At 42.1% G+C, this 22,834-nt stretch overlaps 1 protein-coding gene and 1 long non-coding RNA gene across 6 annotated transcripts in view; one reads left to right on the top strand and one right to left on the bottom strand.

The window, feature by feature from the left end:
* Positions 1-1,533: 1,533 nt before the first annotated feature.
* Positions 1,534-22,834, bottom strand: part of LOC138109774 (gap junction beta-6 protein) — a 41,019-nt gene continuing 19,718 nt past the window's right edge. The window contains exons 1-3 of one of the 5 annotated variants that reach the window (XM_069013825.1): positions 12,836-12,978; positions 12,391-12,467; positions 1,534-3,337 (exon numbers count right to left, since the gene is read on the bottom strand). In XM_069013825.1, coding sequence (XP_068869926.1) covers positions 2,529-3,320 — 792 coding nt within the window. In that variant the 5' untranslated portion in view covers positions 3,321-3,337; positions 12,391-12,467; positions 12,836-12,978 and the 3' untranslated portion in view covers positions 1,534-2,528. Of the gene's footprint in view, positions 3,338-6,464; positions 6,922-12,390; positions 12,468-12,835; positions 12,979-22,834 lie in introns of those variants that run through there. The other 4 variants (XM_069013842.1, XM_069013853.1, XM_069013861.1 and 1 more) reach the window with 4 other exon arrangements.
* Positions 13,070-20,685, top strand: LOC138119076 (uncharacterized). The gene is made up of 4 exons (XR_011155378.1): positions 13,070-13,148; positions 15,389-15,458; positions 19,504-19,609; positions 20,596-20,685. It is a non-coding gene; the product is annotated as an uncharacterized lncRNA (long non-coding RNA).

Below are 22,834 nucleotides of genomic sequence, written 5' to 3'. Positions count from 1 at the left end.
CAGACTGCACCTTACCAGGTCCTGCTACCACACAGGAAATGTCCAGCCAACCCAAATCCATTTACAGCTCAGCCACACACAGAGTTGTGCTGGCCTACAAAGGACCACAAACAATCAATTTCTTCATTGAAACTTTGCCCACTTACCCAGGATGGAAAGAAAAACAGTCATGGAACTGATGTTCTAGAAAAAACTAGCTGCTGGAATAGAACTCACTATTTGAAAACCTGTGAGCAGGACAAGAAAAACCATAGAGAGAGCTATCACCATATCCCCATTTGGGGGTTTGCAGGTCTGCATTTTATCATAGACCAAGAAAAACTACCCCTCCTCCATTTGAAGAAAACATATCTATCTTAAGGTATGTTCACAGGTTTACTGGCATTCAGCTTAGGGCTATTTCAAATTGATCACCAAAGAGGTAAGACACAATCAAGCATAATTATTAAGTGATCTGCATTCATATTCACAATATGGTATGTGATCCACAGCATGTCCCAGATGAAAGTCAAGTCTCAAGTTGTTCCATGAAACACAGTCCTGGGAGAGGAGCAGCTGTATCTCCACACCCTGAAACCACCACAATGCTTGTGCCCCTGGGAAGACTGGGGGTGATCCATTGAGGTACAGCCTGAGCACTCACCTTCCTGACCCTAAGGGAACAGCTTCCTTAAATCTGCAGAGAGAACAATATACACTAATACATTTGTGTATACTTTTTCCTCGAGCTTGCTGGTAGACACGTTCAGAAGACTAGCAGCAATTTCTTTCCACAACAGTGATTGAAAAAGAAAATGTGCTGTGAAGGCAGGAAAGATCAGGAGTTTGCCAGTGGAAGAGAAGAGATAAATGACAGGGCTCAGCTCAGGCCCTCATGTAGGGACAGAGCTGACTCTAGGTATTTTCTCTCTCCTGTTGCTTGTGCCTGCTCTGTGTCAGGGTTTTACTGGTCACAAATAAAACGACCAACCTACCCAAGCCCACTTACAGCATGGACACACATAGAGCTATGCCAGCACCTGTAAGAAGTGTTACTACACAACAGCATGAGGAAAAGGGCACTCTGCAATCGCTGCTCCTAAGGATACCTTCTCTTTGTTATGCCCCTTGGAAGAGCAGTTACATTATACAAAAACAGTGAGGCTAATCCATTTATTAAAAAAAACAACAACCAAACAAACCCCCAAACCTTAGCTATACAGAGGTCAGTGTATCCATGCTGGTGAGAAGTGCTCCAAAATAGGAAGCACACAAGACAATATAGCTGGGGTCTTGCACTGTGCTCTTTCAGGTTCCCCTGCTTTCACAAGCATACCCTCCCACAAGCACATACTGCCATGCACTCAGAGTTACCTGCTTATCTCCATTAGAGTATGGACAACAGAATTAGGGCATCAGTGCCCTGGAGGGGAATGGGGGGTGTCTAGGGGTTATGTGCACTTTGTATGTACTGTCTCTACTTGAAAAAGTTTTTTGTAAGTTCCTACTTAAAATCTTGCCTAGCATTCACATATAGACTCTCACTTCTCTAGGAAAGGTTAAAGTGTTTGCCTTTTATTCAGAAGACTTGCTCCATTTCCAGTAATACTTTTCCATGTCCTTGAAACCAGACAGCCTCTAGTCTCGTAACAGCACCATCAGTCTACTACAAAAAAAGCAAACAAATCAAAGCCGAAGAAGTTCCATGATGTGATACAGCATAAAGAAACAAATACAGCTAATACATTAGAGAAATAAACATCTACATAAACTTATGCAAGTTGCTATAAAACTGGCAGTAAGCAATTAAAAGACTGATAAAATTATGAGGTCTGCTAGATGTTTAAGCAAGTCTACATAGGCTGTAACTATATTCTTGTGCTGTTTTTAGGCATGACTTTGCACTCAGAATCTAGCTACCTCAATTATCCACACCGGTGGGCTTTCATACAATTCCTCTACAGCCAGCAGCATGTATGCAAGTATCTCAAGCTACCTGTCCAGACTCAAGCAGCACTTGTAAAGCTGTGAAGATGTATGTAGCCTATTGCTGTCTCTTCCCTATGAATATGGTATTACAGGGTTCATCTGCATACGCCTGGTTAAGAAACAAAACAGTCAGTTGTGTGCTATAACACCTTAAGTAACATGGAATCTTAGATTTTAGAAAAATATTTTAATCATCAGTTCACAAGTAAAAACTATCACTATTACAAAACATCATGTAATACTAGAATACCTAGCTTGGAAAATTTTGTTCTTATTGCTGTTGCATTTAGTTTTCAGGAGCTGTGTCAGCATGAAGGTGGGAGTGGGCTTCCCACTTGTCAAAGTCAGCTTGTAAGGGTACTCATAGGAAAGTGTATCTTCCTATTTAATCCTCACACAATTTTCACATGTTTAGGCTGCCCTGACTTTTTCCCAGACGTGTACATCTGACACTATGCATCAAAATCTCACCCAACTTTGTTTCATACAACAAATTTCATTTGCAGCCTTTAAATAAAACATTCACTCCAAAAAGAGTGAACATCAGCATTGACACCACTTTAGCTACTTGAAAACCCTATAACTGTGTTCTGGCAGCTATCAGATATTAACTCATTCATTTCATTTTGTTTGGTTTCCTCCTTATTCTCATGGTTGGGTTGCTGTTTCGAATTTCCAGCTTTTTTAGACCTTCTGAGGAAAAATTTTGTCAGTAAGTAACATAATTCAGCCACATTTAAAAGAATGCAAATGCTGGACACAGCAATCATGAAAATAGTGAACACCGTCTTTTCAGTAGGTCGGGAAACAAAGCAGTCTACAGTGTTGGGGCAGGGCCAGGCATTACACTTCATTAAGCGAGGCATTCGGAACCCATCGTACATGAAATAAAACGCGTACATGAAGACTGCTTCAAAGATCAGTCTGAAAAAGATGCTACTGGTGTATGTCCACCACAAGGAGCCCTCAATACGAAACCTCTGTTTTCTGATTTCTTCGATGTCCTTGTATTCACATTTCTGGTCTCCTTTTCTGAACTGCCTTTTCTTCTCATGCCTCCTGTAAGCCACATGCATGGCCACCAGTAGTGCAGGTGTGGAAACAAAGATCAGCTGCAAGGCCCAGAGTCTGATGTGAGAGATGGGGAAAAAGTGATCATAGCAAACATTTCTGCAGCCAGGCTGAAGTGTGTTGCAGACAAAGTCATCTTGTTCATCTCCCCAGACTCTTTCTGCAGCCACAACCAGGATCATGATACGGAAGATGAAGAGGACTGTGAGCCAGATCTTCCCGATACTGGTGGAGTGCTTATTTACACCTCCCAAAATGGTATGCAGAGCTCCCCAATCCATTGTCTCGTTTCAATCCTCTGACAAGACAAGACAAATATACAAAACTAAGATTAATCAAGACAGGAAACAAATACCATCAAGCATGTGGTTTAAAATAAAGGCAATATCATAATTGTAACACATCCACTGGCTGTGGTAACATTTTGTTGACGCAGTGCGTTTACCTACAGCTAGTCATAAATAATAACCTAATCACATATCAGCAGGTAGTATTTCATTACTGGATAACACACATGGCACCACATTCATTTGACTTCTAGGTGTATTTGCTAATGCCACATTAAGAAAGACAGATGGGAAAATGATGAACACAGCCTTAAATTAAAAGATACAACTTTCAGCAGATTGATAACAGTAACAAAACAATAAAAGATATCAGCCAAAAGTAAGCTAGATGTTATGTTAAAAAATAACATGTTAGACAGATAGAACTCCTATACAAATCAAGGCAGATTGGTTTATCCTTATCTTCAGAGAGTAAATAATGATTTGAATACGTTCCAGCAATAAAGACAGACCCTGAGTAACTGCTGCTAATGCTCTGCAACTTGCATGAGAAGGTCTGGATAACCTGTGTCCACCAGTTCAAAAGAAGTGTGACTGCATTCTTAGTCAAAGCAAACTCCAGACTACCTTGAAACAACGAAGGTAAAATCTTGGTTATTATCCAACTCGAGTTGGATGTTTAAAATCAATGCTTAAGATTCATACCAAAATTGCTTTTCTCTCCACTAACTACAAAAACAGCCTCGGGTAACTAGACAAGGACTCCTTTGTGGCTGTCAGGTTGGGGGTTTCTTTTCCCCCCTCATAACACAGAGTTAATTAGTCCTGGAATAGGGGAGATATTTCACAGGCTGGAAGAGTGCTATGGTCAGCATTTGAAGAGTTCCAACAGGCTAGCAGTAGCTCAGAGACTTTTTCAACAGAAGCACATAGTTTCCAGCAGGTCAGTTACAAAGTACCATGACTGTAATAAATTGAAGATTTCACCTTTTTGTCTCCTCAGGAATACCACAACTGTCTGGGTTTCCACAGCTTCCACAGTGTTTCACATAGAGCATTCAGAGGCATTTCAGCCCATCTCCCCACACCCCTCCAGTTCAGATGGATTTACAGAAAGTTAGTTTGCAAGCTATTGTGTATTCAAGAAACTGGCATTTCTTGTGCCTATCAGCCAGGACCCTTTAAGAGGGCTAACAGATCTCTTGGCTCTGAAATTCCTCATGAAGGTTTTTTTATTTCACAACTTAGTTAATTTGTTTGTATCTCGGAGAGTATTTCTTTGGAATTTACAGCACAGGACACCAGTAAGCAAAATCACCTTTTCAAAGTTGCTTTAAAGAGCAGCTACTGGCAAAAAGGTCATCATATCAATCACAAGATTTTCCTGACTCTGAGTTGGATCACGCTGCATGAGGAAGAAAATGACGACGTTATTTTGTAGTTGTCTTCCACATCACACTCCCATTCTGAGTAATGTCAAAAACATTTCTGGTTTACAGTGAGTTATATATAATCAGTAGGTCACACACAGTAACACAGAGTATCAAAGTACACAACAGCTCAGAGAAAACGAGGACACTTAATTGTTACATAACACAATGGTATCTTTTCCTGGAGTTACTGGAATTTAAATGTAATCTCCCTTCACTAGCTGAATAAACTGCATTTCCCTTAGATCCTGCTGGTTGTGTGGGGTTATACTCCAGGAGGTGAAAACCAAGGGGGAGGCCCAAGATCTTATTAAGATTGGAGAGAACTTTTCCTGAGCCTCCTCCAGGATGCAGAATCTATTTGAGCTATTTCCTCTGTATCTGACTCAAAACAGTCCTGAAACAGACTTACCTTGCTAACCTGCTAGGCTTTTTTTTTTTTCCCAAGAATAAAGATTCTTTTTCATTAGCATACAGTTACAGAAAGTCTCTGTAGGTTAACAACCCTATAAGGACACAGGAAAGACCCTTAATACCAGAGATACTTACTAAACATATCAGGTGGATTCTTAATTGTTTGCTTCCACCCCTTTTTCTGTCACCTGATTGAAGAAAATTCTTTCAGAATTTGCCTTGGCAATTATTGCATTTTAAACAGAGGGACAGTTACAACTTTTTAGTGTTCTCTGTTACTATTACACACATATGGCCACTACACTACTTATAAAATGACACTACAACTAAGTATTATGACTAGAAATACTTATGAACATTTGAAAATAAATCCTGTAGAAGACTGGCACCATGTAAACACACATTATTCACCTATCCTGTAACTCCACCGGAGTCCTTACTTTCTTCTCAGTCATTCTATCTTCTTCTCCCTGCCTGTCAACCATCTTCTTACAAAGTGAAAGAGCTGTGAAGAGAAACCTGAATATTCCCTCTTCATAAACCCTGTTTCTTAGCTTCACATCTCACTGCACACCAATACTGCTGCCATTTTGTTATAACTTCACATGGATTTGTTTTCTCCTTCCTGTACAGAAGGGGATTCAAAATACTAGTTCCCCAGTGTGTAGTCAGTCAGCTCAAGAAGCTCCCCTAACCCTGTTTTCTCCTGAGGTCACACTGCAATTCATCTACTATGACTTTGTGAAGGTGTGTTATGAAACAGGGGACTTGGGCATAATTTCTTCCTAGGACTAGTATGTTTTGGTTGGTTTGGTTTTTTTGAACCTGATCCATTTCACCAATCTACTTCACAGCACAGACCAACAGATCATCTGAAAAGGAGAGCTTCATTAAAAAAAAAAAAAAAAACAACAAAACCAAAAAAACCCCACAAAACAAACAAACAAAAAAAACCCAACAAAAACTCCTGGCTGCAAATTGCAAAGCATGGGTAAGAATGAGCAGTCATTGGGGAAGAAGGGTTGGCAAAGCTTTAATGCTGAGGATAATGCACACTCCTCTTCATCTGACTTGCTCCATCTTCTCTGAGAGTACATTGTGCTTGCTAAGCCAAAAAACTGTCCTTCAATTCTAGCCAAGACACATCTGTATCTGGGTCAAGAAAAAAGAGAAAGCCACCACAGTTTGAAGACGCAGTCTTTTGCCCAGACTCTCCTAGTGGCACCTCCTTTCCAAAAAAGCCTCTCTCTTTCATATCTGCCCAAACACTCCTCCCTTCACCCTTCCCACATACCTTTCCAAATCTTCAGGCTATCTCTTCAGCTCCTCCTGCCACCATCCACTGTTCTTCCCACTGCTTGCCAAGCAAGTGACCAACCTTTGCCCCTTCTTGTTCATGGCCTCTCAGGCTTGTTTTGACACTGGTGGAAAGTCATATGACTTCTGGACTACTCCAGAGTGCTACAGGCACTGATCAGACACCAGTGAAGTCTCACTATCTTCTCCCTAAAAGGTGGCACATGTAAGACTGTAGTGCCATATCCAGGCAGCCTGAATTCCATCCAAATACTTTGGACACAGTGTTTCCTACTAGCTGGCTTTAAACAGCTCTCCTCCGTGCAACTTAGAGGATCCAATGAAGGCAATTCAGACACTGCCAAAATGTCAACCCCTCTCCAATAAACAGACACAGTGATCCAAGCAGAATTTAAGTTAGGCAAGTATGGCCCTTCACACTATTAAAGCCACCAGTGCAGATCACTCCAACTAAACATCCCAGCAGGGCTGCCTGTACTGATGTGATGGCTCATTTACTCTTTACTCACCCAAAAGCTAGAACCTTGATAATAGGTTTTCTTTCAAATACTTGTTTTCCTTTTTACTAGCAAGTAAAATATTAACTGTCTTGCTGACCAAAGGAGAAGAAAGCAGGAAAATTACATCCCTTTAATGGGTTGGTAAGTTCTGTTTTCATAGAGCCAGTTCAGATACTATTTCTATGTGAGCAAATCCTGCCAAATGCTTACAGAAATAGCATGTAGACAGGCAAGGACTTACCTAGCTTGCTGGTCTTAGAAGTACAGCACACTACAAGAATACACTAAAGAAATGAAAGCTTTGGCAAATTTGGGGGAAAAAAATGTAAAGTAGGAATAAGGATAGGGATTGAGTATAAAGGCAGAAACTGGGAACAACAGAAGACAGCTGAAGTTAGCGAGGTTGAATAACTACGCATTTAGAATAATTTCTAACATGGGAGTGCATTAAGTGTTAAGTTCTCCTTCACAAAAATTGCAACTGGACATGAAAATAAGCTTTTCCAAGCATCTGCATAGACCTCTGTTCTACTACCAGCGGCATCTTCTGTTTCATTTCAACAATTAGAGGGCTACAATGGTATATGGTTGTTACAGTAAGAGTTGAAAACAATCATAAAAGATCATCATGCTCGACTGAAAAGTTAAGTTACAAGGGGAACAGTTCTGTATGATCACACAACTTAGCCACACAAGCAGGCATTTCATTTGGGGTTTAGGTTTTTTGTTGTTGGTTTGGGGCTTTTTTCACTAGTAAGCTAGACAGCAGCAAGAGAACTACAGCTTAACTGTTTCTGTAGTTCTACAGCTTATGGGCAGTATTTTGAGCTCTGTGTTGTCATGGTTAGACTGCCTTCTACTTTAAAGCTAGCTCCTGTAAGCCTACATTAAACCGCAATCACAGCACGGTGCATACATCCAGTGAAAATCCCTGCAATTCACAACACCGAGGACAATTATCACTGAGCTGCCCTGTTTATGAGTACAGCCAGCTTGTTAACAGACACCATTTTCCTCTGCTAAAGACTATTATACTGGAAAATTATTAGTCAGTGGCTAAATCCACAACTAGAATACAGTGAAGGTGAAAAAGCAAGAGAAGATACGTCTCTATCATATACATATATGGTGCCTCTGCTATAGGATATTATCAAGCAAAAAAAGTAGTCATAAGCAAGTATTACAATATTTGCTTATGCTACAGGAACACCAAGGAGACCTATTCAAGAAGAGGTCCACAGACCCCTAATGTATGCATAGATTCAGAGTAAGATTATACCCTTCTCGCCTTCAATTTGGACACCAACTTCTTTACCATACTGGATTTACACAGAAATTTAGAGGGTGTTCACAATGACTCCAGTTCTATCCGAATTTTAGTGTAGAGTGTACCAGGAGCTACCAGTTTGGTGTGATATTTCACCACTTTCAGCAGTATATCCGGATACTGATAAAAGATCAGCAGTCTGCCAAGACAAAAGTCACTTCATCCCATGTGGGAATGTATTAACCAAGATAATCTTTAAGCAAAAAAGCACTGGTCTCAAGTGTCTCTGCCTACCTCTCAAGTTGGGGACAAAGGTAACTCACCCTATAGTGGCAGAACTTTAGCCACAGAAAAGCTTTAGAACATCTAGACTAACAGATGAAAAATCATTACCAAAATTATTTTATGACCCAACTTAGCACAAGAAGTATTGCTGCATGTTGAGGTCTAACATGCATTCAAAGGCAGTGCTGAGACAACTTTCCCTTCAGGTGTTCATCTCAACAGTTGCACTGGGAGCAGTGGCTCATAGAGGGGCTGATAACCAGCATTGAGGTGTCCCAGAGCTATAACGCTGTGTCATTACCCAGATTTGAAGAACACGCTACTCTGGGTTTCAGCAGTTTTGCATGATGGCAACCTGGCATCAATTTTACAGCAAGCACTTAACTGCTAGTGTGTAGATTTTGTTATTCCTATCACTGAGTTAGTTTGGGTGCTGTACCACAAGAACAGCAGCACTGCCAAGGCTGAAGCAAGGAAGCTTCTAATAAATACAAATTAACATCTTCCAAACGACAGCATCCTTTTATTTCACCAAAAACGGCTGGTACACAGGCTACAGCAATCACTTACGAATTTGCTCAGACTTCCTACCTAATTTGTCAGTTTGCCCCATGCCTCAGTTTCCCAGACATTACACTAGAGAGAACAAAAATCTCACCATCTCACAGGGCTGCTCTCCTGAAATGCTCCACTGTAATTACAAGCTTCACAGGCTCAGTGGACCAAGACAGATAAGTATCAATGCAAAGCTGAAAGCACAGAGCTTGAATTCAATCATCCAGGATGTTTCTGACACCTGAAAAAGAATGCAGCTCCCTATATTGCTATAGCTTTAATGCAGAGTCCAAAATGCAAGAAGACAAAGCTTTCAACTTAGACCTTGACAGCTAAAAATCCTTTAATAGGTAGCTTCCAGCTATTTTAATTTTACAGCAGTATATTAAAAACTTCAAGGAATATGCAGCTGGAAGACTCTGGAATATCAACAACTCTACTTCTTTCCTAAAAAGCTGAAAAAGATCAAAGGAGCAGTCTAACAACCACAAAAGCCTGTGCAATTCTCTCTAGTAGCTCTTAAACTCTGTTCTGAACAGCTATCTCCAGATCAGAGTGGAAACTGGAGAGGAGAAGAGCTGTGACAGAGCGATTACAGCATATCTGATTTGACACAAGAACAGGCAAAGACTAATCAGAAACAGGAAACCTCTGACAGTTGCAGGTCTGAACACTGCAAGCATTGTTCTTTCCTTCTACTCAAGTTTAGGAAAACAGGAGGCATTCTTTGCTCTAATTAAACCCAGCATAAAACCCAGAGAAACCCAACAGATTAGGACCCAATTTGTATGTGGTTAAATGTTATTAAAAAATGATGCTACTTAAATATCAACAGCATTTAAGGGTTCAGTTTCTACCCACAATGACACCCTTGTGACTGTCCCATATTCATGCTCTCACATAAGTTTTAAGTCATTTTCCAAGGATGCTTGGAAATATCCATATCTATCTCACTAGCATGCAAGTGTAACTGAAGGATTACTATCTCCAGAATATCTCTGCACAAAATTCATTCCACTCATACAAAACAGGAAATCAGAAGTTACACTTGAAGGCATAACAAGACAGCACAAGTCCTACTAGAATTTAGCCCGTCTCAGCTGGTTTCCCTGTAAACCTTTCCTTCAAAGCGTGCTTAAAGCTTCTTGCTTTGGAAGAAAGCCGAATCCCAAGGACTATGTCTTTGCTGATACAAGTGTCCTATTTCCCATGCTTTAAAGAAAGTTTTAGAGATACTGTACCCTGCTCCCAGTCATCAAAATAACTTTATAGTTGTAACATTTTTATGTTGCTTTTTCTTCTTTTTTTTTTAAAGCCTGTTACCTAATTCATATTTCCATCCCCCTACACCTAAGCAAATGTCTACATTCTGTCTACAAATCTCTCTTTTCCTCCAAAATTGGCTAGACTCTGTCTTCTTTCACACACAGAATTTGTACTCTTTTGGAAACACTAACTAAACTTACAAACACTAAGATTTTATACCGCACTGCAGCTTTTCCTTGAGCATGTATTTTGTTATTTCATTCATCAAGAGTAAAGTCAAAAGCAACTTTTTCCTTTTTAAAACTCTATTACAGAAGGAAATGCAGCTGTGAGATAAGGAATAGAATTAGTTTCAACATTCTTTTATCAACTAATGTATTTATCTTTTTCCACATTCCTGCTGTTTTGACAGCATGTTACCTCATATCATCACTTCAAGTTTTCCTTACACAAACTGGTGTTTAGCCAGACAAGAGCCACAGTTCTCCTTTCAGATACCTCATCAGTCATCATTAAGTAACAATTAAAATCAACAAGGAACAGAACAAGAGAAAACATCAAAAGAAAAAACAGCTTCAACCCATGCTCCTATTTCACACAGTGTCTGGGACCACTGATTTAATTGAAACTTTTCACAAGAATCAGGCTTGTAGAAGCATCCTCTTTACTCACAAGTACCCACTGAAGTTATGCAATGACTGTTATGAAGAACTTGTATGTGTAACCCAAAGCGCTTGTATTTTTCTAGCTACTGAGAGAGTCTGCTACCTTTTCCAATGTATAATTACTTTTTTTTTTTTTTTTCACAAAATAAATGAGGTTGCCCAAATAATCTACCTGGGCTGTGCATCAAGGGATGGAAAACAGCAACACTGTCAGAGGCTTCAGAGGCTCAGCTTCAGCAAACTGAGACAACTGGCCCTGTCAGGACAGAATCAATTTCTCCATAGAAATATTTTAATTAATGGGGTTTTACTGTTCCATTTTTAAGCTCTGCAATACATCGTACTACCAGTTATGAGACTGACAGTTCAGGGGACTGTCTGAAGTCTCCTAGAAACCTTGACACATGCAGTACAGATGTAATCTTATGGCTCTGGAAATGTGTTGGAAGGCCCACCTGGAAATTTACATTGCAATGCCTAGTTGACAGATGGAGGTACCTCCTTCTTCCAGGCTGAGGCTTGTCCCACCATTGCCTTGTTCTCTAAGACAGATCTAACAATCATATGCACATCCTTTTGCCTACGCTCTTTTCACTGGGGCTCTTCAAGGGATATATCTGGCAAGTAGAGTTCCCAGGCTGAGCAGTGGAGGCCAAGAGACATTAGGAATTACCTAATTCCTTTAACAAAATCAAGGATGAAAATACATTTCATTCTGCTTTTGACTCGGTGTACACAAATACACTGGGGTGATACCAAACCAAATCCACACCCAAACCCTCATATCATTTCATACAGGTCACAGACATTAATCCCATTAATGATCAAAGTTATAAAAACTGGGTTTAAAAGAACATTCTTAAAACAAATGACTACTTCCTTCTTTCAACCCTCTGCCTGTTCTCTCAAGAGTATTTCCAGGCTACATGGTGAAAACTAATGGAGTACAAGACAAGGAAGTAATTTCCTCTGTTGGGGGCAGGGAAGAGATTCTTCAAACACAAGAGACTGTGAAAGTAACACCCAGCCTAGGAAAGCCCGATGACGGAAAAAACAGTCATGCCCAGAACATGCCCAGCTACCAGCTAGTGCCAGGAGCTAAGCAAGCACTCCTGCCCTTACTCCAGCACGTCCTTCGTGTTTTATTCAAGGCCTTAAGTACTCATTCTTTGTGCGATCTTATCCAGCCCCGATACTGAGAAATACATTTATTTCTGACTCACACCTCATTTCCTATTCCTCCTGTAATTCTAAGAAATGTTTCCAGTGTGTGATCAGACACTCACAGGACCTGTCAGTTTTACTGATGCAAGCTGTTTACCTTCCCGCAGCTCTCTTAACATCTGTAGGCGTGTCACAAATTACCTGTAATTGCAGGAGCCTTGATTTTGCTTGGTATTGTAGCTGGTCGTACGTACTTCACATAACGCGCTTACAGAGAGCTGGTGGGAGGTGGATACAGATTTCATTGCAAGTTAAACGCGTAACCAACGCAGACATGAGCATTCCCAATCAAAACTGCTCGCGGGGTTCGAGCACTCCCCGTGACGCGCAAGCTGGGGACGGGAAGCGGAGAGCGCCCATGCCGAGCAGGGGAAATCCTGGCGGGACAAGAGCAAATCCTACGGGGGCAGAGTGGGCAGCGCACACGGCGGCTCCGCTCCCGGCCCCGCTCCCTCCCCGGCGGGCAGCGCCACCAGAGCTCCCGGCTCCACTGCCGCGGCCCCGCGCTGGAGTGCAACAAGTGCGGCCTCAGCTGCCCGGGGCACCTGCCCCGCCGCGCCCCTTCCCTGCCCGCCGCGCCCCTCACCTGCCTCAGCGGCGCCCGCTGCTGAGGGGCAGTCACCCCGCCGGGAGCTCCCGGCACCGCGGCCGGCCTGCACGGATCAACGTGGCTCTGCCGGTGCCTACGGAGCGGGCAGCCCCAGCCTCGCCGCCCCAGAGCTTTAAGGTCCCTCCCCGTTCACCTGCCGCCGCTTTTAACCCGCCCCTCGCCCGCCCCCGCCCGCGCCCCGCTCCTCCGGCCGCCCGTGGAGGCGGCGGTGGGAACCCGGGGCGGGGCCCGGCGCCCATCCCCGCCGCTGCGCCCCGCGGAGGGGGCTGTGGCGAGCGGGGCTTCCAACGTAAGGAGGAAAAAGCCAAAATAAGGGGTGGGAAGGGCTCGTGTCCGTCCCGGGGCGAACGCCTCCATCCGACCCCCGGCCGCTTCCCGCCGCCCAGGGGCTGTTTTGGGGCTGCATGGGGAGAGCGTGTGGGGAAGGGAGATGAAGGTACCAGCAGATACCGGGGGGAGAGGGGGGCGCGGTTTCAGGGGAAACGCACGTCTATTTAAGATAACAGGGTTGTATTTCTATCTTGAGGAGGCCAGGTATTCAGAAGGGCCTTGGGACAGAAAAAAGCCAGGTCTTTTCTCCTGGAAATCATTAAAAGAGTTACTGGCCAAACACACAGGGGAGAGCCAGTAGTTTCTGGCTTTTTGAGGTTTGTTTTCCAAGTGCGATTGAAATGCTACAGCAGTGCCCTGCAGACTCGCAAGCTTTCACGGAGCTGCGCATATTTGCCAGTGCAAAGACTTATTTTGGAAAGTTTTCTGTTTCCAAGGAATATAGTTGCTGAGGAAACAATTTACTTTAGGTTCAAAGATCTCTGCCCAAAAGGGTGTATTCTGTCTTGCACACAGGCACATCAAACTAAATAAGTGGTTTGCAAACCTCTTTAGTTCTAAATTTCCAAAGAAAACGTACACCACAACTGGACAAACAGGACATTTGCTCAGACTTCAGGTGAAAAATGCATGTGTTTGTGCTTGTTTAGAGTATGAGGACTTGAATGATAAATGATTTCCAATAAAATTGTACTGCCTTGTTTTTCTACCTTCTAGAATACAAATAATCCCCAGGAAAATGTTTAGCAAAAATAGAGTTACTTAGTTTTGATTTCATGTTCAGGAAGAAGAGGTAGAAATTTCTAGCACAAAGAATCTAATACTTGAAAGATAACAAATCATCATCAGCTGTGGTTTAAGCATTAGCCTCTGTCTCTCTGCTATTCATCTTTCCTCCACCACCCTTTCTTACCCTTGCAGTTAGATCCATAGAACCTGAACATTAGGACCGTAGGAAAATTCATGTTGGAAGAGATCTGAGGAGGCTTGTGATCCAACCTATTGGTCAAAGCTGGATCAGTTCTGGGACCATTCATTAGTTAACCCCATCCAGGGGGAACTCAGGGAAATTGGTTCACTGAAGCAGCTGTAGGACCTGGCCTAAGGTATATGATGTGATGCTGACATAGACATGCAATAAATACCTGAGGCCTGAGTTTCCCTGTGCTTGCTGACTTCTATGGAAGTTGTGTGTTCAGATGACGTTCAAGGTCCATGTGTATGGCATGTGTGAGGATGGGAGGTGGCTCTGGACCTGGCCACGCATCTGCACTTTGCAAAAGGGAAAGCTCATCTCCTACTGGCAGAAAAGCTTTAGGAGAGACATCTGGAACTCATGTGTTGTTCTCTCTCCAGTCACCTTCCCACTTGATTCAGTGACCTTGAAAAAGTGGAATGTGTCATTTTAAGGTGCAAAGTACTTTAAACATTCGGTATGTTTAGCTGCAGCAGAGGATTTTAAGTTTTGTCCTCTTTTTCAAGTCTGTGTTTGCCGCCAAAAAGAGGTTTTGGGTTTTTTTTTCCCAGTGATAGAAATATAATGAAAATATAAATCTAAATTTTAAGTCCTATGAGCAGCAGTTTGAGGGAGCTGGGAGTGTTTAGCCTGGAGAAAAGGGGGCTCAGAGGAGACCTTATTGTTCTGTACAACTTCCTGAAAGGAGGCTGTAGTGAGGTGGGGTGGGCCTCTTCTCCCAGTCAGCTAATGACAGAAGAGGACATAACCTCAAGCTGCACCAGGGGAGATTCATGTTGGGCATCAGGAAGAATTTATTCACTGAGAGGGTGGCCAGGCATTGGAACAGGCTGCCAAGGCTGGTGGTGGAGTCACCACCCTTGGAAGTTCCCAAGAAACGACTGGACATGGCACTTAATGATATGGTTCAGTTGACATGGTGTTGGTCAAAGGTTGAACTCAATGACCCTGAAGGTCTTTTCCATGAAAAGCTAGTGGGAGCAAGGCCTAAAGGCAGGTAAGCCTAAAGGAGGTAAGCCATAGGCAGAGGTACAGTGTGGAGCCCTCTGAGCTGCCTTGTAGCAGGTCTTCACTGCACTGCCTTCAGGAGGGTGTCATGGTTGGAGGTCAACGCCTGGTGTTTCTCCCAAGGCAGAAGCATCCAGTTTTGACAGCAAAGAAAAAGTCTTAAATGATATTCTGAGTTTCCAAAATTAGGTAATGTCAAACTGTCTATTCCCTAGATGTGACCACAGTGGAGAGCACCGGATGAATGAGTGGCAGGGAGAAATGGACCAGGTTCTCCTCTACTGGGTAATTTTTCAACTCTCATCTGTTGAATGCTTTCTCTGACCCAGTAGCATCAGCACCCTCTTTGATTATAAATGATGACTCAAGGGACATTACATAGAAAGAATGAGACGTGTGTCAGTGCTGGAAATTTAAGGAGTGGAAGTCCTAGTCTTATTCACAGTGTTTTATCTTTATTTATGAGGGTAAAATGACATATATTTAGTAACTGACCACTTAGTAAACAGAGTTAAATTGTACTTGTTCCTTTACAAATGAGGAATCTTTTATTTAGCTAGCATATGAAAATATAGTGTATTATTTAGCTAGCATATAAAAATTACTGTTTGATAAAACTATGAAATAAATACATGTGAATTGATTACTTTGAATTATGACAGTCCCTTCTCCTGCAATAGCTACAGCTGTGCACTATAATACATTTAAGTATGTTTTGTTTTTTGACATGATTTTAAGGTAAAAATTGAGAAGAAAGGGATGGGTAAACATAAACCCCATCCATTTCTGACAAATAAAGAGGAAAACTGAAGTTACAGGGCTCAGAAATTTTGTGTCACTAGGTGCGTCACAAGATAATGCAGTTTGAAAATAAGGTTTTTTTGAAAATAGAGATAGTTGTCACTACATCCTATTGACCAAGAATAGCATTAGATATAAAGCCCAAACTCAGAATAAGGTCAGTCTCTTTGATAGTGCATATCATCATCTAGAAGGTCATAATCACAATCACTGCCTCTCCTGTAGAGCATATAAATTATGCCTTTTGAAATATTGGCATAGGTCAAGTTTTTCTTCTGAGCACTAATAAACCAGAGTCTGAAATGACTAGAACTGTTGACTGAAATTTTAACCTAAATTTTATGTACTTCGTTAGTTTGAAGATTTGTACGAGAACAAGTCCAACTGCTCAGTCTTAATATTATTCAGAAGGGATAAAAAAGGAGAAAAAAAAAACCCAGGAAGTTTCTTTTCCATTTTTCCATGGCAGACAGCTGCCCAAACACTGTGGTGCAGACTGGAAGCAGGAGGGTTTTCTTCTTGAAAATTTCTGGTTCCTTTCCAAACCTTCACATCTCTAATTAGACTCTTTTTGCCTTCTGACTATTTAGCAGTTCAGAGCAGGGAAAAGAAAATTATGTCCAGTCCTTCAGTGTGAAACTATTGTGCCAGTGTGTCTCAAAGTTCACATTGTCCTGTGGCACATTTATTAGGGCATAACAGGGATACACATGGTACTGATAAAATATATACTAAGTCTTGGGCCAAGCCCCATCTTTGTTGTATGCTGCCCAGGAAGCTGTTCTTCTTCAGCTTTTATTTTCAGTTTAATTTACTGGTCAACATTCCTACAGGGATTGTGTTGATCCTGATTTACACACTCTGGGCAAATCCCAGGGCCTCATCTAGCCAGCAATAACACCCAAAGAGTCATTTCCTTTTCAATATAATTACTTTAATGACAATGTGTTGTATGGTAAAGGTTGCCCATGTAATATCCCTGTTTATTAACCATTGCAGCACATCAAGCATTTGTACTCCCTTGAAAAGCAGTACATTTTTTCACCTGCAAGGGCCTTACAGGCGCCTGAGAGAATGATTATGATTGCACTTCCCTTAAATAATGGGCAGGTGGCTGTCTCCCTCATATTTTTGACCTCACATTGTCCTCATCAATGAGACCTCCTCTTTTTTATTTTCAGTTTACTGATATGCATGAAATATCCCAAGAGAAACATAAAGGCTGCTTTCCTGCTAAGGTAACTCGGTGATTTTAGTGACATCCCCTACTTGTGGAGCTAGAAGGAGCAGGAAAGAACAAAAAAAACCCAAAAACCGACCCCCAAAACAAACTTCAATCCCAAATGATATGGGGAACCAACAAAAGGGGATGAAAATGGTTCTTAGCTTTGCCAGTACATGACCAGCCTGACTCACACCAATCCATATAATTTACGCTTTCTATGTCAAAATGGGCACGGGCAGCTGTTTTAGTACATAGCCGTGCTCTTCCAGGATGCCCTTGGAAAGTGTACCTCTCCTGCATCCTAGTTAGGATAGACCAAATCATCATCAGGCACCCATCAAAGCCTCTCAATTTCTTAAGCTGACAGCTCTGGATATCCAGCATCAGCCTGATTTGAAAGGCAGAGCTTTCTTCATCCTTAGGCAGCCCAGTAATTTCTGCAACACTATTGCTAATTTGAAAGCTGACAGTTTCCATCTCCCCACCCCTTTGTTTTATCACAAGTATTTCATCAGACTGGCTGTAAACTGCTGTGTCCTTCTTCGTTCTGGGCAGAGGGGGACAAGCAAGGCTGTCAGCAGCAATGCTCAGTTGCTGTCGTGATGATTCTCCTGAAATGGGCGGCTGCAGCAAGTCCCCCAGCCTGGTGGCATCAAGCCCAGGCTCTGGATGGACCCGTGGAGGCTTCCAGCTGATTTAATTGGTTCATTGTTCCCTGGTTTGATGTAATAAATTCATTGTTCCCCAGTTCAACTTAATTGAGTCATTGTTACCCGATTTAACTGACTGATGGCTGCCTGACTTGATTTAATTAATTACCGCCTGACTTGCTGAATAAGCAAGCGCCTGCTGCCAGCTGCCAGCGCGGCTCATGGCTCCTAATCCGTGCTGTCTACCTCAGCCCCTTGTCCTATACCAACCTGCTCCTCTCCTGGGACCTGCTCTCTGTTGTCCTCTAACCGCATCCTCTGTTGCCGTCCTGCTTCCCTATTCTATTCCTGTAGCTTGTCTCCTACCCAAAGAGCTCCTCTCACTCATCCTCTAATTCTCCTTTACATTCTCGTCTGCTTTTTCCTACCTTTAGCCCTGGGACTACCTCCAGTTTTTCTTCTGGAGGTCTCACAGTAATCCTCCCTGCTTTGCTTCCTCTAAAGCTGCTCCTGAGTTCCCCTAAAGGCTTTGCATTTCACTTGTTTCATGCATGACAGATTGCCCTTCCTGTAGTGGGATTTTTTTGTATCCTGTTCTGCTTAGGAATCCTGCACAGGCATCAGCACTTGCCCAGTGCTCTCTTTTTTTCCTTCATTTCCACTACTTGCCTGTACCCATTTTTTTCTTCCTTTAAGGTATCATCCAGAAGCCTTTCCCTCCTCTTGTTGCATGTTATCTAGCATCCTCTAGGCTCTTGGCTCTTATTAATCTGTTCCCTGCCCCAGATCCATTCACTTGCTTTGAGATTTCTGTGTCCACTGTAAGAGTATCTTCTCTGATTGCTCCTTCTCTTTAGCCTGTTGTTTTCACCTAAGATGTTCTGATGGTGGTTCAGGTTTCTTGCTGATCCTCCACTTTCTGGCTCTTACTTCATTCCCCAATCTCCCCAGATCTCTTTCATTTATCTTTCTGTATTTCATTGTCTTCATTCAGCAGAAACATGAGATATAGGTAGATCTTGTCCTCCTTTCTCTGCTGTTCTGCTCTATCTGATGTCAGTCTTGGAGTTGGTCTGAATTTGTATTAATGATCAGCATGAGCCCAGACTTCCCCATGGCCACTTCAGTGCCTACAGGTGAGGTCAGCTTTACCCATGCTGTCAGTCCAGTATGCACAACATCTCATGTGAGCAGATATCCCTCCTAGCTTTGCATTGTCCCAGCCTTGTTCACCATGTCATACTTTCTGTTTATCTTCACTCTCTCTATTTATCCATTTTCGCATTCTCATGTATTGGAAGGAAGTCCAGGAATCAGTGCTTGTCTCTCCAGTGTAAGCACCATCATTCAGTTGCTGAGTGACATCTGGCTTCTCTATTCTGGGAACAGATTCGGGATGTGTTGCCCCTCCTTCCTCTGGCTCTCTCTTTTTCACTGGTGTGTCAATGTTTTCTTGAAGAGAGAATCTCATTGTCTGCAAAGACACCTCTCTCTCCCTCCAGTCTTTAAGACACCTTCACTCATAGAATCACAGAATCATTTGGATTGGAAAAGATCTCCAAGATCATTGAGTCCAATCTTTGACTGAACACCACCTTGTTGACTAAACCATAGCATTATATGCCATTTCCTGTTGTTTCTTGGACACTTCCAGGTATGGTGACTCCACCACCTCCGTGGGCGGCCTGTTCCAGTGCCTGACCACCCTTTCGGTGAAGAAACCTACACTGCGTGGCTGAGGGTCTTCCATTTCACTTGCAGTGAGTTAATCTGTCTCTGCCTTGTTTTTCATGCATGGAAAAGCCATTGTATTCCTAGGGCATTTTTGTTCAGACCCTTCAAGGTTTCATATGGCAGATTCCATTGATTTCAAATACCTAAAAACCTTGGAACATGCTTTAGGAGAGCTCAGGTTTTGGGGTTTGGGGCTTGTTTTTTTGTTGGTGTGTTATGGGTTCTTTGGTGGGATTTTTTTATTTAGTCACATTTCAGTTTATTTCTTTCTCTTACAGTCTCCTAAACCTGAGTGCAGTTCTCTTAAGTTTCTCCCAGCACAGCAAGCAGAATAATCAGCTTTTTTGTACCCTCAGCCATATTTCTGTTGCTCTGACATCCATTCTGTCCCCTCTATAGGCAATTCCCTTTGAATTAATCTTTGCAGTTCCTCTCCTGTTGTTGGTGTCTGCACATTTGCTAATTTACAGAGGCCATCAGATGATACAGATACTGGCAATCCCTCTCACATTACTAGGATATGAAGGTGTGACGCCCAGTCCTGTTCCCATGAAAGCTGGTGCCAAACTTCTCGTAAAATGTTATGAGAATAGGACTGGGCCTCAGAATCTTCATTCCATTCTCTGTGATGGCAGTTAAAATAACATTAAAATTAGAAACAGAATTAGCAAGTGCCAGATCTTCTTGTTATCTTCCATCTTCTCTGTTTGGTAAGGCGTCTTTCTGATAGTGATTCCATTCACTGAGCTGATACATACAAAATATGGATGCCTCAGGCTTTTCATAGTGTAGAGCACATGTTAAGAAAAATTGAGGACTGCCCTTCAATGTACAGTCTGCCTTTTTCCATTTGTAATTGCAAAGCACTCTCATGGCAAAACCAATGCTGCATAGATGGTTAAACACTGTTTGTGTCCTTTTACCTTTATTTGGTGTGAAGCATTTTGTCCTTTTCTAAAATGTTAATGACTGTCTGAAGTTGTTCCTTTTTTAACCCCATCCTGTACTTCAGGTAATTCTGCCCTTTGGGAAAACACTGATACCAAGCACACTGCACTTCCTTCAGAAATTGCAAATGAAGTTGGATCTGTGCAAGTCGTTTCATCAGAACTTTCAATTGGTATCATTGCATTGATTACCGTGGTGTCAGTATGCTCTAATAAATACAAGAGATAAAAACCCAAAAGTTTTACAAGATTATTTATGCAAGTGGTTTTATCTCAAACTGAGAAACAAACACAAAATCAGACAGGTAGCCATTTTGATGCACTTGCATGCAGGGAAGAATTGCAGTGCATTGTGAGATGCTTATCATAATGCAGTCATGAAAGGCAGTGCTGGTTATGCACTGGGAGGTAACTGAGGTCTCTTTTCTCCACATTTGGAAATCTGAAGAATTATCTGTCTCACTCTGTCTTAATCCTGTTCTCCTTCCTCTGCATTTCAAATTACAGAGCTGTGGTAAAAGACAAGATGTTTCTCTGGGCTGTCCTGATAGGAGTCAGGATCACTGGGTCAGTGTGTGGCTTCACCTCGTGTCTCCAGAGCTGGAGGGAGGGTGTGGGGGGGGGGGGGGGGTCCCCTCATGCTAAACAGTGTCAGCAACAACAGTTTTAGCCAATAACTTCCTTTTCTGATACAGCATCCTTCTGGCTTTCCTTCACAATGTCTTTGCCATGTGATTTTTATGAACACAGGACAACTTCTAACATGCCGACCTAGGACCTATAGTTAACGTTAGTACCAGGAGCTGAAAAGGCCATATCCTACACACATAACCTTAGAGATACATATTAACAAAAAGCCCCATTCCTCTCATGCATGCTAAGAATACCATCAGCAAATGTCACCACAGTACGTTCAAGAGTTGAAAATTCTTCAGATAAATCATGTTGGTAATTATGTTCTCTGACTCTGGGCAGGGGTGGTTGAATAGCCCTAATTTGGAAAGTATTTGTTAGACACTTCTGAAAGAAGGTCAACTTCCAAGAAGAAAGAGGGGCCTCACTAGGTGCATCTTGTAGAGGCAACATTTCAGGGCCTAGGTCAGGGGGTTCTGCATAGGTCATAGAAAATCAATGAATATAAATAACAGCAGAATTTGGAAAAAAGGAGTTTCACCATTTGTATCTGCTTGTATTTCACAGCCAGTAAGAGACATGAATTTGGGAGAGAATATATAAATACAGAGTTATATAAACATACAAGTTGTCCATTTGCCTTACTGGCTCAGACAGGCAGAGTAAATGTAGCTCTAGTTCAGCTACTTCATTGTCAGAGGATCTGGACTCACCTCTAAAAAGCTGGTGTTCCTCTAAGATTTGCCTTTTATTTTCTACTCCAGCGTTTTTTGTTAAAAAGTGTTTACAATGTTTTATGCAGCTGTGCAAAGAACAACAAACCATGTTCTGCAAGACAGAGGCTCTGTAAATTAACCCTTAAATGTGAGCTGATAAGGGCCTACAGGATTTAGCCTTAGAAACACGATGTGTGAGAGAACTTAAGAAATGCAGTGCAAGAGTCAGAATGAATTAGCTGCCAAGTTCCCAAATGAGTTGTCTCCTTCAAATGTTTTACTCTCTTCTTCCATGATTATTTAGAAACCTGCATAATTCCACAGTGTCATTGCTTTCATATATTCTTTATGCTTTTTCATGCATTTCAGCTGTGAAAGGCCACGGTTTCTATTGGCAAAAAGGATGATGATGGTTAAAGTGTGTTTATGGGCCCTTGACTTCGCCCCATCACTTGGTAACTGCAGCTGCATATTCACTTCCAGAGGTGTAATTAGTCATGAGAAAATAGCTTCAAGTATTATTAGTTACATGGACATTTTCACTTTGTAAGTGATCATGTCTGAGAAATGCTGTCATTTACCTTCCTATTGGAAGTGTCACAACTAATGTCCATTTTCACAGTTCCAGGTGTGCATTTTCCTCAACGCCTTTGGGGCTATGAGGATCTGACATGGATGTTTCCATAAATCCACGAAATCATTCACAGGGACCATTGAATAAGCAGGTAACCTACCTACTTATTTGCAGAATCAAGCCTAAATGAGTAAATGGCATAAATCTCAAACCCATGTGATAGAAATGCACAATGTCAGTGCTGTCCTCATGTGCCAAATATTCCTTAATATCTTTGTCCAGAGTAGAAAAATGGCTTCCTGCTGGTGCAGAATGGAAACCTCAGCAGTAATTCACATTTTTCCTCATGACTTAAAGGAAAAATTCCCCATTAATTTGCTT

This window comes from Aphelocoma coerulescens, chromosome 1 (assembly GCF_041296385.1).
Source record: "Aphelocoma coerulescens isolate FSJ_1873_10779 chromosome 1, UR_Acoe_1.0, whole genome shotgun sequence".
NCBI classification, from domain to species: domain Eukaryota; kingdom Metazoa; phylum Chordata; class Aves; order Passeriformes; family Corvidae; genus Aphelocoma; species Aphelocoma coerulescens.
The sequence above is the reverse complement of the archived record's forward strand: the minus strand, read 5'-3'. Positions and strand labels throughout refer to the sequence as shown.